At 35.0% G+C, this 15,758-nt stretch overlaps 1 protein-coding gene and 1 pseudogene across 14 annotated transcripts in view; both read left to right on the top strand.

The window, feature by feature from the left end:
• Nucleotides 1–15,758, top strand: part of Vps54 (VPS54 subunit of GARP complex) — a 203,874-nt gene that overhangs the window by 110,601 nt on the left and 77,515 nt on the right. For 13 of the 14 annotated variants that reach the window (XR_015453079.1, XM_087216325.1, XM_087216324.1 and 10 more), the window contains 6 exons: nucleotides 6,981–7,110; nucleotides 7,947–8,128; nucleotides 8,592–8,704; nucleotides 11,824–11,887; nucleotides 14,409–14,514; nucleotides 15,353–15,440. Coding sequence is in view for 12 of the 14 variants with exons in the window: in XM_087216325.1 (XP_087072451.1) it covers nucleotides 6,981–7,110; nucleotides 7,947–8,128; nucleotides 8,592–8,704; nucleotides 11,824–11,887; nucleotides 14,409–14,514; nucleotides 15,353–15,440 (683 nt within the window). In the remaining 2 variants the exon portion in view is untranslated. Of the gene's footprint in view, nucleotides 1–6,980; nucleotides 7,111–7,946; nucleotides 8,129–8,591; nucleotides 8,705–11,823; nucleotides 11,888–14,408; nucleotides 14,515–14,772; nucleotides 14,874–15,352; nucleotides 15,441–15,758 lie in introns of all 14 variants that reach the window. The other variant, XR_015453080.1, reaches the window with a different exon arrangement.
• Nucleotides 30–6,974, top strand: LOC147826925 (putative monooxygenase p33MONOX pseudogene; annotated as a pseudogene).

Genomic DNA, 15,758 nt, shown 5'->3' on the forward strand with positions numbered 1-15,758 from the left:
GTGAGTATAATGAATAACATCAAATTGACAGGATTTTTGAATCATTTATTAATGGTTTTGGTATAACTGAGTATTTAGTTTATTTAAGAACCATGTAGGGCTGGAGATTTAGCTCAGTGGCTCTGTGCCTGCCTGGACAGTGCAAGGTCCTGAGTTCTATTCCTGGTACCAAAAAAAAGAGAACCATGTAAACTTTTATCTTGGAATTTAACAAAAATATATTGTTTGAAATGCCTCTTTTTGAAAATGTATGGAAAGTACCTAGGTGGTGAACATTGGAGGTAATGGAGAAATTACAGAATTTTAAAGCTAAAAAGGGCTGTAACTTATTAAATTATTATAAATGCCCTTATGTCAGTGATATGGTAACAGATGCTTGGAGAGCTCACATGATTTACTGAAAGTCACGATATTACTATAAATTACTATAAAAGTACAAAACAGTCTCCTATATTTATATTCATATTCACCAGTTGTGGACAGATTGCCACATTGCCCTCTCTATCCCCCTTTTGTCTCTCTTCTTTATATCTCATTTTTTCCCTTAATATAGATTTTATTTCTTTAATGTAACATTTCAGAGGTCCTCACCTGAGAAGGCAGCTCTTCCATCCTTAATGTGTAGTTTTCATTTGTGTCTAAGGTAGCTGTTTTAGCTTTTATCGTCTTATCTGCATTCCTAGCAGGTGGAAGCAGAGGACAAAGGGCTTGCACCCAGCTTAATTTTATTGTTGTTTTGTTTTGATTTTCTTTAACTTTTAAATTGGAGTATTAGTCATATGTGGGAATCCGCAGGCAGCGTGGGTGAACCTGAGACCTGAGTTGGGGCAATGGGAGATAAGGAAAAAACACAGACACACACGTAAAGAGAAAACTGGGGCCAGGTGGGACGCAGCCCTCTGATGGGGAAACTGCTATGTGGTGCCTAGTCAGTGTGTTTTTCTTATACAGTTTCAAGGAGGAATGTTCTGGGGTGGTTTCAGGAAGAACAAGCTCTTTATATTATATTGAGAATGTGGAAAGTAGGACATTCTCAAGGCTAGCTAGCTATGCTGCAGTTAGTTATCCGGAACACTGAGCTCTCCATGCTGCTCCCCTTATTGCCTGAGTTACTAGAGGTCAGGAGCTGAATATAAGAGGGCTCTGAACACCCTCAGCTCCCTACATGGGAAAATATACCCATTGTAATGTTCAGTAGTCACCAGATCAAGAAATAGAACATTATCAGCTCTCCTGACAACCCACTTTCCCATTACACAACTACTCTGGTCTTTCCCACAGGAAACCCAAAACTTCTGCTTTTCCAAGTTTTAAACTTTTTGTAAGTAGAATCAGACATATGTTCTTTTGTGTCTGATTTCTTTCATTTGATATTGTTTATGATATTTGTCCAAGTTTTCCATGTAGTGGTGGGTTTATTTGTATACTTTCCATTTTATGATAACACCACAGTATAATTTGCGCATTTTAATATTGATAAGATCTGAGTATTTCTGTTTTGAATTGTTGTGAGCATTTCTGTAGATAGCTTTGGTCTGCATGTTATAAGCATTTCCGTTGAATATATACATAGGAATGAATAATATAGGTATGTTGAATATATACATAGGAATGAATAACACATACATGGCCAATTTAGCTAATGCCAAACAATTTCTCAAAGTGGTTGTACTCATTTATAATTCTGTCAACAATGTGGAAGAGTTCTTGTACATCTTCATTCATTTTTGGTACTGTTAGTCTTTTATATGTTAGCTGTTTTGGTAGGTATGTCACAGGTGTAATAGTTTAAATTTTTATCTTCCTGATAGCAAGAGCACCTTTTTATATATTCATTGATTATTTCAGTAGCCTTTTCTTTGAAGTGCCTGTGAAAGGCTTTGGGTCACTTTTCCATTGGACTTTTTTCTTACTGATTTATTAGAATCACTTATGTCATCTCAAAACAAACCCTTGTTAGCTGTGTTCCAATATCTGTGGATTCACTTTATTCTTTAGTTGAGGTATTTAGTGAACAGAAGTTATTAATTTTAATATAATCTTATGATTTATTATTTTTCTCTATGGCTTTTGCTTTTTTAATGTGTGTTGTATTTTAAGAAATCTTTCCCTATCCTCAGGCCTTGAAGATACTCTTATATTTTAGAAGCTTTGTTGCTAACCCTTCCACATTTAGATCAGTAGTTCATCTGGACTTGATTTTTGTGTACATAGGAGGTTTTGTTTTTCTCATATAGATCCTTTTGACCTGGTGCCATTTATTGAAAATACTCTTTACTGCTTATAATGACACCCTTGATAAGTAAAATATTTAAACATGTGTGTGTCTGTTTCTGGACTCTATTTTGTTCATTTTTCTGTCTTTATACTAGTACATTATTGAGTATAATTATCTTAGTTACTGTAATAACTGTAGCTTTTTAGTGAATTTTAACATCTGGGATAATAATTTCTCTTAGCTTTTCTTCTTCAAGATTGCCTTTAGCCAGGCATGATGGCACAAACCTGGAACTCCAGCTCTCCAGGAAACTGAGGCAGGAGGACCAGAAGTTCAGCCCCAATCTGGGCAACTTAATGAGACCCTGTCTCAAAACAAAAAAGGGCCACAGACATAATAAGTGCAAAGGCCATGAGTTCAGACCCCAGTACCACCCCCAAAGATTACTTTGACTATTTATAGGCTTTTGTAAATTCATATACATGTTAGATTTGTTAGTTGCCTCTATTAATCTTCAAATAGATTTGTTTTTTCTTCTTCTCCCTCTTTTCTTTCTCTCCCCCCCCTTTTCCTTTCCTTTCCTCTCCTTTCCTGTCCTTTTCTCTCCTTTCTCCTTTCCTTTCTCCTTTCTCCTTTCTCCTTTCCTTTCTCCGTTCCATTCTGTAACATCCAGAATTTGGAGTTAGTGCTCCGCAGATCTTGGTGTCGGCTACAAGTGTTGCCGCCGCTTTCACAGTGGCTTCAGTCTGGGCTGTGCCACAACCTCTCGAGAGACATGGGTCATCGGAAACTCTTTAGTGTCGGAGTTTGGGCCGCAGGCATCTTGGTGGCAGCAGGAGAACAGAACCTCTGGATAGACTCTTCTTGGAAAGCTTTACTAATTTGCAGCAGCTGGACAATGTTCCTCATTAACATCTGTCAGCATAGTCATGATGTCATTTCACTGTGGTGACAGGGACTCATCTCCGAATTCTTTATAGAAAAATTTGCACCTGGATCCCAGCGTTTCAGTGGCTTCAAGACAACCAGAAGTGCCTGCTCTTGGGCCCAGTGGGCCTCTAGGCAACATGTCCCTGCCCATCGGGATGTGCTGCTGGGCATTCAGCTATGATGATGCCCTGGAGAACCCTGCGCCCATGACTCCTCCTCCAGCGAACATGGGCAGCATCCCCTGGAAACCAGTGATTCCACAGTGCAAGTACCAGCACCTCGCTAAGGCAGAGGAAGGAGAGGGCAGTGTATCCCCCACTGCCGTGACCCTGGCAACGGCCACTGACAGTACGGACAAGGTCTTGGTGGTGAAGGCTAAAGCTATCCATGTTATCATGAGTTCCCAACAGATCCAGGAGAGCCTTCAGGGTTTCGAGCAACAGGCAGGGCTGAGAGATGCTGGCTACACACCGCACAAGGGCCTTACCACTGAGGAGATCAAGTACCTTCGTGTGGCAGAAGCACTCCATAAACTAAAGCTGCAGAGTGGAGAGACAACAAAAGAAGAGAAGAGCCTGCATCAGCCCAGTCCAGCCCAAGTAGCACCCCTCAGTCTTCCCCGAAGCAGAAGTCCAGAGGCTGGTTCATGTCTGGTTCCTCCACACCTTTAATGGGCCCAAATCCTAGCACCATGGATCCTGGAAGTGGGGATAAGGATAGAACCTCATTAGATAAATGGAATGTCTTTGGATCAAGACCCCTCCAGAAGTCTGATTCTGGAGGTTTTGCTGTCCAGGCCTACAAAGGAGCCCAGAAGCCCTCTCCCATGGAGCTGATCCATGCCCAGGCCACCCGAATGACTAAAGATCCAGCAACCTTCAAGCCGCCCAAGATGAACATCCCACTGATAGAAACGAAGAAACCACCACCGCGGACCCATAATCTCAAACCACGTGACTTGAATGTTCTCACACCTACTGGGTTCTAGAGTGTTTTCTATCCCAGGGTAGAGGGTTTCTTGTGTCCCACTTCCCTTGGCTCTCACATAGGAATGGTATATTTTAAACCTCTTAAATGGAGGCTATCACTGGAGATACAGTTAATTTTTGAGAAACAGTGTAAAGCTTGTACTTGTGTGGAAGAAACCATTTTGTACTGCTTTGGACTAAAAAAAATCTGAGCAGTAATTTTGGGGGACCTTGCAACCTATTTTTGTATCATGTACCCTAGACAAGAACTTCAATCACTGCTTACTAGGTAAATAATGTTTATGCTAGTCCAAAACTGAGATTTTTTTTATCACGATCAACATGAACATTGACAAATCATGGTGTAGAGGTGCCCACTAACTTGTTTGGGCACTTAACTATGGCCCTTTTGACCATGCTGGTGCTGTGCTCCAGCTCATCATTTGGGACCTAAGATACATCTGAGATCTGGGTACAGTTAGCAGCCAGTCCAGGGAGGAATCTCACTTGGAGTCACCTTGCTTTTTAGTCAGCCTAATGGATTATTTTGTCCCGCAGTCATTCCTTCATGCCTCTTGGTACTTCCCGGGCCACTGACACAGGAGAGATACTTCCCTCTTACCATAGAACAGTGTTGCTTATCCTCTCTTGCACTTTAAAGGGAGATTAGTTTAAGTCCAATTTGGTTGAAAACTAACAGAGAAAATTCAGTCTCCTGATTTCATCCTGATTACGTATGTATAGCTTTTTTTCCTGAGGGCAGTGCTAGGAATGAACCTTGGGCCTCACACATGCTAGGCAGGCACAATACCACTGAGCTTACCCGTAACCCGTAGATATTTATATTAAATTTTTTTTAGTGTAAAGATGGTTAGTACAGTTATAGACTTTAGGTTCATATAAAATGAATGTGTCTTGTTTTGATTTTTGGCCAGGTTAGGGCCTGAAGTTTTGTGGGGTGAGATTGGTCCAAGAATTCAAAATTTTTCTGTAAATGAAAGAATTTTTCACTAAAATGAGGCTCATACTTTTATGTGACACATACCTTACTGAAGAAATGAAAGAGAAACTGCCTTTTTATTTCTCCTATGTACATGTTCATTGTCGTGAACTCTGTCTCAGATATTGCTTTTCTTTTTTCTTTTTGCTGTACCAGGGATCAAACTCAGGACCTTGTACTTGTGAGGCAGGCACGGCGCCACTGAGCTAAATCCCCAACCTGTGCTGTTTCTTGTTTTAGGTACCATTTTGTTTACATAAGGAACTGATCTTCCATAGAGAAGCCCTGGAGTCTAAAATTGTCACAATTAATTTATTTGTGCCTTTTTCTTGTTTTGACAATAAAAATCCTTACTACTTTCTCAAAAAAAAAAATCCAGAATTTGCACTATTACAACATAAGTGTTATCTGTCTGTAAAGGAGGCTTGAGAAATAGTCGTTAGCTTGTTGACTATTTGCCAGCTAAACCTATTTACCCAGGTAACGCTATTATTATGGCAGAATAAATATTGAAAGGTAGCTAGCAGTCTGCCAAATCATTTAAGATTCTTTTTAAACCAGATGTAGTCTCATAGATTTTATTCTTCCCTTTCATCTTCACTTTGGCTCACTTTATATTTAGAGCTTTTTCTGGCTATCACATATTACAACAATATGAAACATAAGTTCTATAGATAGTTCTTTCTGGGTTCAGTAGGTACATGGATATCTCTGAACCACCTAATTCAAAGGGGCAGTGAATTAGTTGAGAGAATATTTATTTATGGGTCCCTAGTTTTTTCATACAAGGCCTCTAACTATTTCTGTGTCATGTATTTTTGAAGTATATTGTGTCATGGATATAGAATGTGCAAAAATTATGTCTGACATTTTAACATTATTCATGGTAGATTTTTCCTGTTTTCTCACTTTGTCAAAATTATTTAGTTTTCTAAGTTTATTGTAATACAGATATGGGCACAAAAGAATAAATACTTTTCCAGTCAGAAAATGGGAAAAGAAAATTAATGGAAAATATTAGACAGAGTTGTGGAGTTTTAAAAAATGAGAAAAATTTAATTTGAAAGATTTAAATTCTTTTTAAAAAGTTTTTTGAGACAAGGTCCTGCTATGTAGTGTAGGCTGGCTTTGAACTGTCTGTGTAACCCAGGCTAGCTTCAAACTTGTGGTGATCCTTCTGCCTCAGCCTGAGTACTGGGATTATAGGGATGCACCACCATGCCTAGCTGTTTAACAATTTTAGTTGTGATAAAAAACATAAAGTATACCATTTTAATCATTTCTAAGTGTATAGTTCAGTAGTGTTAAATATATTCACATTGTGTAACCAGGTATCTCCAAAACTTTTTCATCTTTCAAAACAAACTCTCTACCCATCAATAATTCTCCATTTCTACTTTCCCCCAGCAACTGGCAACCAGCTCTACTTTCTGTCTTTATAAATTCAAGCACTGTAGTTCACACATACAAATAGAGTCATACAGTAGTTTTTGGTGACTAGCTTATTTTACTTGCAATAATGTCAGGGCTTATCCATGTGTCAGAATTTCCTTCATTTTTAAGGCCAAATAATATTCTATTATGTGTTTATATATCACATTTTATTTTCCAATCCACAGATTAGAGTGTGAACTAAGTATTAAAACACTATGGCAGAGAGAAATAATTATTCTTCTATAAGATTTTGGGTAAAATATATATTATTTGAGTATGATTAAGTGATACTTCATTAAAAACTAGAAAGTATTTGGTACATTATAGAATTTTTCTTCCAATGAGAATTTTACAGCTTTTTATTGATATGTCATTTTTTAGAGAATACTGTGTTTATGGTTTTTCTTAATTCTCATTTTTTCATTTTCAGGGTCAGTGAAGACATGAAATTAACTGATATAGAGCTAGGAAAGCTGGCAAATAATATCCAAGAATTATTGTATAGTGCTTCAGACATATGCCACGATCGAGCTGTCAAATTTCTCATGGCAAGAGCAAAGGTATTTTCACCAAGCATTAGATATTTTATATTTATATGTAACATTATTGTAAAGATGCAGAGTTATATCTTTATATATCTATACTTTCCATATGCATATTATAGTTTTAATAATTAATAAAGATACTGGTATTAATGGTACCTCAGTTCACAAACGCTTTTGTTTGCAAACAATTTGGTTCACAAACAGAAGCATTTTTGGCAAAATTTTATTTTTGTTTGTGAACTCTGCATCAGGTGACAAACATGACTGTGGCCATCTTTCCCACACGAACGTGAACATGGCCATCTTTTCCTGAACTGTGGAATGAATTAAGCTCGTGAACTTAGGTATTGAGTTGTAAAGATACTGAGAGAGTAAGGGAGATGCTGAGATGTAAAGTAATTAAATAAGAGAAAAAATTACTTTCAAATAATTATTAAAGGACTTATTTTAAAATATAAAACCTTAATGATTAATTTGAATCATAATATGCTATTTTATATATATTATACACATATATAATTATATATAGATGTTATTAATAAAATTTAAATGCCAGTATTGTGAAAATTTTATGGTATGACCTGAATTCATTTGAGTTACTGTACTAGTTATATAGAATCAGAGTCAAATTTGACATCTTCAGTTTTCCATGTTCAATTTTTGGGTCTGAAGTATTGCATAATTTCATTTCAATGATATTATTGTTATTAATTTCAAATATGATTAATGATATAATTAATGCATTATAAAATGATATAATATTAACTCATTAAACTATGTTGGTTTTATAGCTTACCATGTTCAATATACTAACTCCCTCTCATGATTTTTGTGTTACTTTTAAAATTTAGGATGGCTTTCTTGAGAAGCTAAATTCCATTGAATTCATAACACTTTCTAGATTAATGGAAACATTCATTTTAGACACTGAACAAATTTGTGGAAGAAAAAGCATGTCATTACTTGGAGCACTTCAGGGTCAAGCTAACAAGTTTGTAAATAGGTTTCATGAAGAGAGAAAAACCAAGCTCAGGTATCATCACCGTATGTTTCATTCTTCACTTTTGTTTGTTGCAAAGCACAATTATTACTGTAAAAAGAAAACTTAATTGACTGCGTAGCCAGAATTCCTAATGAAAAAAGTTTTTGATAAAAGCAGATTATGGAATTAAAATCACATTTCTTGGCTTTTCAAAATAGAGTTAAAATGTTTACTTCTATTATAAAGTACTTATCAGGAAGATATCCTCAGTAGGTTGACTTTTTTATCCATTCAAAGGTAAGTAAATTATGTTTTATCATTCTCCTTGATTAGGCTAAGAGATATAAAAATACTTTCTGAAAGTATTGGTACTGTACTACTTATAAATGATTCCAATTAAGGTGTTCAGCTCTTTTAAAGTGTTACATACTCAACTTGCTTTTATTTTCAATCAAGGAAGATGGTGTTGAAATATTATTAAAATTAACCTTCTTTTCTTTTTAATTTTGAATAGCCTTCTTTTGGATAATGAGCGCTGGAAGCAAGCTGATGTTCCTGCAGAATTTCAGGATCTTGTTGATTCTATATCAGGTGGAAAGATTGCTTTACCTGAAAAAAAATCCGGGAGTACGTGTATTCTTTCACACTTTCTTCCAATATCATGTTGTTTGTTTACTTTTTAATAATGCTTAATACTTTTTAAATTTGTAATGCCTTGAAAAGCCTAGAATACTGAAGCATATTAAATAGTTGACAGGAAAAGTATTTATAGTAATTTGTAATAATAATTTCAAATACTATTAATCATGTGCCAGACATTTGATGATGTGTTTTACATGTATTACTTCACTTTATCCTCAGAAAAACCTACAATTAAATTACTACTATTGTTCCTTAACCATGAGGATGCTTGAGGTTTAGAGGGATTGGAGAATTTTACACAAATTATAGCTGGGGCTTGAACCTAACTTTATGTCATTTTACAGCTATATATTTCTTAACTCCTGTACCAAATTGTTTAGAGATACGTTTTCATTCAGTGAACACTAGTTAGCTTCCATTTTGTGTCATTTATTGAGACAGATAACAGCTATAATTCTGTTTTTAAAGAAGATAGGTTTAATGAATGAAAACAAAAGAATATATGACTGATCACAAGTAATAGAGGAAACCAAAATGTAAAGAACTGTAAAGGGGGAAAAAAAGAACAGCAAGGCAAAAAGAAAAAGGAGTGGAGAAGTAGGAAGAAATCAAGAACATAGATGTAAAAAAATTGTAGGTTCAACATGAGAGAATTGTCATTGGTGCCAAATACAGTTAAGTTTGATATGAAAGGGATATAATAGTAAAGAGATTTTTTTTGTACGTAAATTGAAACAGAGTTGTATGATAACGTAAATTTACATACACTCAAATTACGAAGCTTTTGAATATTTTAATGGAGAAAGTAGTTGCATTATTTCAAATTTTATATATTTAATGAAGATTTAATTTTTTTTACATAGAAATATTCTCGAATTGTGTACTTCCCATTTGCACAAAATGCAACTGCACTACAAGAGAAAGATAGTACAGTAAGATAGTAACCATTGGTTTGACATATAGGAGATTGCTTGCAATTGTAGTAATTTAATGTAGTGATGGGAGTCAGTGTGCAGTTCAGTGCTAAGGGTGGGTAGACAAGTAGAGTATACCTTTTCAGTAAGTTTGACTGTAAAGGGAAAGTAAGTTGAGGTGGTAGCTAAAGAGATGAGCAAAATTGGAGAGATTTTTACATTAATCCACTCAGAAGGTAGTTGAGAGGTTTTTTTGAGGTTGGAGAAGCTGAATTTTTATATTTAATAGAAATAGATAAAAGAGTGAGAGAGAGTAATTTATAAGGCAAAGTGCCAAGAATTGAATTCAGAGTTTAAGATAATGACTTCTTACCTCTTCTGCCACTATGACAAATGGGAAGGGGTTAAGATTAGGTATAAAATTAGTTTATATGGGGCAGAGAGAGAAATTGAAAGAACTAAGTAAATTTCTATTTGGTGACTTTTTTTTTTTGGTACTGGGGATCAAACTCGGGACCTTGTGCTTGCGAGGCAGGTGGCGGCACCACTGAGCTAAATCCCTGGCCTAGAGTGACTTTTTAATAGGTAACAGTGTTAGACAGTGGTTGCAATTTTTAAATTGAGTATATGATATTATCAAAATATAAGATTTATCACTCATCAAGTCTTTCAGGTTATATTTGACTGACTCGCCACTATGTGAGAGGCTATGCTAGATAACTAGGACATGTTTTCTATTCCTGAACAGCTCATAGTCATTAAATTCTACTGTTATTCAAACCAGAATGATTTTTGAATTAAAATAATATATGAAGAATGATTGGATTAACCTTTTAGTTTTTTTTTCCTTATAGTGAATTATTTTCACTTCCTCTTTGGAAGATTTTGATACTTCTGCCTCAGTCTTTTTTCCTCTCTCCAAACAGCCTAGATACATGCTATTAGAAGTCCAGGAATGTTTTATTAGTTCTTATCAAGGATCCTGGATTGTTATTTATTCACTCATGTTACATTTTTTGAGTTACTAGGCACAAAGCTAGGCATTGGGGAAATAAATTAATTGATATTAATTGATAACTAATAATTGATAAATTAATTGATAAGTTAATTGATAACTGCTAATATTAATTGTGTGCTTTCTTTGTGCCCGACAATATTTGTTCTAAGTACTTTATATGTGTTACGTCATTTATAGGTCCATGAACTAAACACTTAATATTGCCACTTAACAAATAGGGAAATTTAGGCGCAAAGGGATTAAGCAAGCTTGTCTGGAGTTACATAATTAAGAAGTGGTAATCAGGATCCTCATTCAGGCAGTCTGATGTTAGGGTTCTTATCTACTATGCTGTGTTGCTTTTGTGCAATGTAGAGAATTAGTTACCAAACCGTCCTTGCCTCAAAAGATATGCGCTCGCTTCGGCAGCACATATACTAAAAAGATGTATAGTATGACATACAGAGTGAATTGTGATAAGGAGTTAAATTGTACTGGACGTCTTTGCATGAAAGAAAAGAAGTAGTAGAGTTCAAAGGGACTTGACATTTAGAGAAGAGCAATAACTTGCCTAATCAAATTATTTTGGTTGATCCAGGATAATAATCCAGTCCATTGTTCATTTCACCGTAAAATACTGAATTTAAAATATCACCTGCTTAAAGTAACTTCTGGGTTAAAATCTTAAGAATTAAATATATAATCTCTTAATTGAATTTAGAAATTAACTCACTCTAAAACTGATAATAACAAAGACAGCCAGTTTAAGTGCTAGTTCTGCCTTTCCAAACTAATAACTTTATAAAAAACTACTTCCTAATCTGTCATGTACCGGGCCTAGAGGATAGGCAATTTGTAATCACTATCCCTGTCACATTAACAACTATTTTGAAAGACAGGTATTACTATCTACATTTCATTTTACAGATATTGAGACTCAGAGAGGTTAAGTAATTGACCTAAGATCATGCTTCTAATAATTGGCAATACTGCAACTCAAATTCACATGTTTTAAACTCTGAACCCTATGTAATATATTTACTCTGAGAAATTGCTTCTCAACAATTAGATAATTTATTTTTAGAAATGAGATAGTTCCAACCCCTAAATAGGAACTGTTCTTTTCAACTTTTTCTTCAGTATTTTGTTTCATCACGTACTGTCTTCTCTTGTTTATTTGCTTTACTCTCTAGCTACAGAAGAAAGGAAACCAGCTGAGGTTCTTATAGTTGAGGGACAACAGTATGCTGTTGTTGGGTGAGTAGTACATGTTTTTCATTGGTTGGGTCAGTTATTTGAAATTTAAATCTTCTGGTTTCCTCTTGAAATGGAAATTTTGAATTAAAATTTTCAGTCCTATAAAATATTTTTTTTTGGTACCGGGGATCAAACTCGGGTCCTTGCACTTGTGCAGCAGGCAGCAAAACCACTGAGCTAAATCCCTGGCCCTAGTCCTATAAAATATTTAAAGGATATTTTATGGATTCCTTTCTATTTCCTATAGTTTGTAGTTTGCTTTATCCATTAAAGATTACACAGTATTAACAAAAAGACTGATTTTTCTCATATACAATACTATGAAATGTAGACAGTCTAAGGGTTTTTGATGGCTCCATGATGTTATTACCATCCTAGGCTCCTGCAGTCTTTTTTTCTACAGGTTTCTTAATGTGTTATATCACACAGTAGTTTAAGTTGTGGGCTCCAAATGTGGAAAATAGTTCTATACATAAAAATATTGTGAAAATGAAACATAATGCTTTAAAGCATTCAGCATAGTTCTGCAATAGTTGTTTTTATCATCATCATTTGAATCATTAGGTCTTTTTACTCTTTATTAATTAACATATCTCTAATTCAAGTTAACTTGGAAACATACAAATTCCAAAATTGTCTGCTATTACATGCCATCTATTAAATAGATAATTGAGATGATAGCTTCATATTCTTGCTACAAAATGTCTTCATACTCTTTAATAGCATTTTACAGTTTATATATTTTCATGGATATGATCTCATTTGATCTTTACCACCCCTTTGTGAAGTAAACATGTCAGAGATTATTGGTTTTTTTCCTGAAATACTAGAATTGCAGCTTTGAAGGTTATATGGTTAACATAAAATATCCAAAATGGAGTCAGAATTTGGATCTGATTCCCAACATTTAGGGCATCATTCTTTTTCATTTTTGTTTGTTTCTTGTCATTGTTTTTAAAAATAGGTACCCTCTCCAGAAAGAACATAACTCTGTGTGCCTATGTCATGGCATTTACTTTAGTATAATAGAATTATTTCTTTGCTGGGCATGGTGGTGCACACCTGTAATCTCAGCACTCTGGGAGGCTAAGAAAGGAGGATAGCAAGTTTGAGTCCAGCCTGGGCAACTTGGTGACTTAGTGAGACCCTGTCTCAAAATAAAAAAATAAATGGTTGGAGATGTAGCTTAGCGCAAAGGCCCTGGGCTCAATTCCCAGTTCTGAAAAAGAATTATTTCTTTATGTTTATGTCTCCTTAAGATTCTGCAAAGGTAAGGGATTATCTCTTACCATTTTTATTTTTCTTGGCACCATAATAAGCACTCAGAAAGTATGTACAGAATTGATGCTTTTTCTCAGTCTATACTCAAGCTTCTGAAGTATACAAATTCCAAATTAATATCTCATTTCCTTTCTCCTCTGGAGTTCTTCCACTTTCTTGTAGGGAAAATCTTTTTTTCAACCTCCTTGTAATCTCACCCCTTCAACTTAATATGATTTCCCTCTTTAACTACCCATTGTCTGGTTATGCTTCATGTGTGTGATGGAAATGGTCCCTTCTGGCTATCTGGTTTTCTGGCTCTTTAGGCAAAGAGGCTATTGCTAAAAAAGCTGACTTCCCTGGCTAAAAGGCAACTATTATATCTTCTGAGAGAAGACTACAAAAGATATACAGTGGACTCATGCCATGTAGAGCAGGCTGTAGGAATATGTGTAGAGAATAATACATGGACTGATAGGTAAGCCATTATAAAGACTAGACACTATCTTTCTTGAATTACTACTTTTTGATAATCTGCAGACTTTTATAAAGTATTATTTTACATGGATTTTTCAGTTCTGCACATCTCACAATTAATTTATATGTTCTATAATAAATGGTTCTTTCGCCCCTTAAGTTCAGTCTCATTTAACCTCCCAATAATGTATTTTTCAGTTTGTGACCTGTTCTGCCACTGAGGTGACAATTTATCTTTGCAGAACCTTTTGTGACCTACTATTAATCTTTGTAAGAGATGTATGATCCTAAGAAGCCATTGTAGCTTCTCCTTTATATCACTAAGGATTGGGCTCCCTTCATTGCTTCAATAGTTAGGATTTAGGGCTGAGTTCGTAGGTAATCAAAGACACTGTCTATTCATTTGGTCAGAATGTCTGGATTGACCAAAGAGTGGAATACTTGCCTTATTGAAAAACTTTCTTAATCAGAATGCCTCACAGAGTGCTATGCCAACAGCACAAAATTTGATGAGCCACTCATTCTCAGTGTCATACAACTGTTAACTCTACAACTGCACAACTCAGAGAGTGAGTACCTTCTTAAACACTGCTCTGGCCACTTTTCTTGCCTCATTTGGCCAGCAGTTGGCTGCACTTACAGATGAAACACATAATTTAACAGTTACCAATTTTAGTGTAAACACACATGTATTGAACTGATAAGTAATTTGATTTTATATACCAAATCAGTATAGTTTTTCTTGTTTTGATTGCCTATGAGTCATCTTTCTCTTTTTTTGTAGAACTGTGTTGTTGTTAATAAGAATTATTCTTGAATATTGCCAGTGTGTGGATAACATCCCATCTGTCACTACTGATATGCTTACTCGTCTGTCAGATTTATTGAAGGTGTGTATGACTTTACCATTTTATGAAAAATAGTTGGAATAATTGAATCATAAGGGTAAAGATAATCTCTCGACTAAGACAATTCAAGGTCAAGTTGCCATTAAGGCATTAATTTTGTGATATGTGATCATGGTTACATCACAACATGTTACTGGAAAAAAGGCTGCCTGCTTCCTTCTCACTCCACATTTAGCGATTCTTCATTACACCCATAGAGTTGTTAATGACATTGGAGACAGGAGATGATTTGTTCGTTAGGTGCTGAACATGACTGAGGCCACTTAGGTCAAAAAACCTGGACTGGTTTCACATGTGCATGGAAGGAATTCACTGAACTTTACAAAATTCATCTCACTAAGGTTAGAGATTTTTCTTACATCATTCTTTCAGAAGCATTGATATAAAATGAAAATGTGGTGATAATTTTATTCAACCATTTCATACTAACATATTTTTACTGCTAGTAGGAAAGGTTTTTTTTTTTAAACCCATATTCTGTTGGTTAATTTTATCCTGAACTTGAGTTTTGGTAATGAAAGGTTTTTACTCTTTTGAAAATAAGACTGAAATAGTTTTGAAACTGAGCTAGCTTTTTGAATGAAAATTTCTAAAAACTGATTTCTATAATTTCTGAATTTTTTCTCCTGAAGTAAAAATTATGGTTTAGAATTTCTCTCCCCTTTTTTCATTATTGCATAAATAGATCTTAATTGCTTCCATTTAGTCCTTGACTAAGATGAAAGAGGAATGTTTTTAGGACAGTTAACACATTGCCAGCCTTTAAAGATTAGTTTTTAATGAATTGTTGAGATTTTGTTTTTTCTCCTTCCTTTGTTAGTACTTCAATTCAAGAAGTTGCCAGTTAGTTCTTGGAGCTGGTGCACTGCAAGTTGTTGGACTAAAAACAATAACTACAAAAAATTTGGGTATGAATTCTTCCATTTAATACTGAGGTGTTATAATGATGTCACTTTTCTTTTTTTTCTAAAAATACAATTTAATAGGGACTTACAAACAGAAGCACTTCTTGGGCAGAAGAAAGACAAGAGTTGTCACTTTTCTCATCATGTTTTTATTATACCAGATGTTTTAATGGCTCTAAGCAAAGGCTGTAAAAGTGACAAGTGGTACTTCATTATTTTATGTATTATAGCTGAAAGACTAATTTCTGGGGAAATGTTATAAGGAACTTCCACTGTAACAAGTATAAGTTATTTGAAAACTGCAAATGTTTTCAAATAGAA

This window comes from Heterocephalus glaber, unplaced genomic scaffold (assembly GCF_053883595.1).
Source record: "Heterocephalus glaber isolate CG9 unplaced genomic scaffold, H.glaber_assembly_v1.0 deba00001457, whole genome shotgun sequence".
NCBI classification, from domain to species: Eukaryota; Metazoa; Chordata; class Mammalia; order Rodentia; family Bathyergidae; genus Heterocephalus; species Heterocephalus glaber.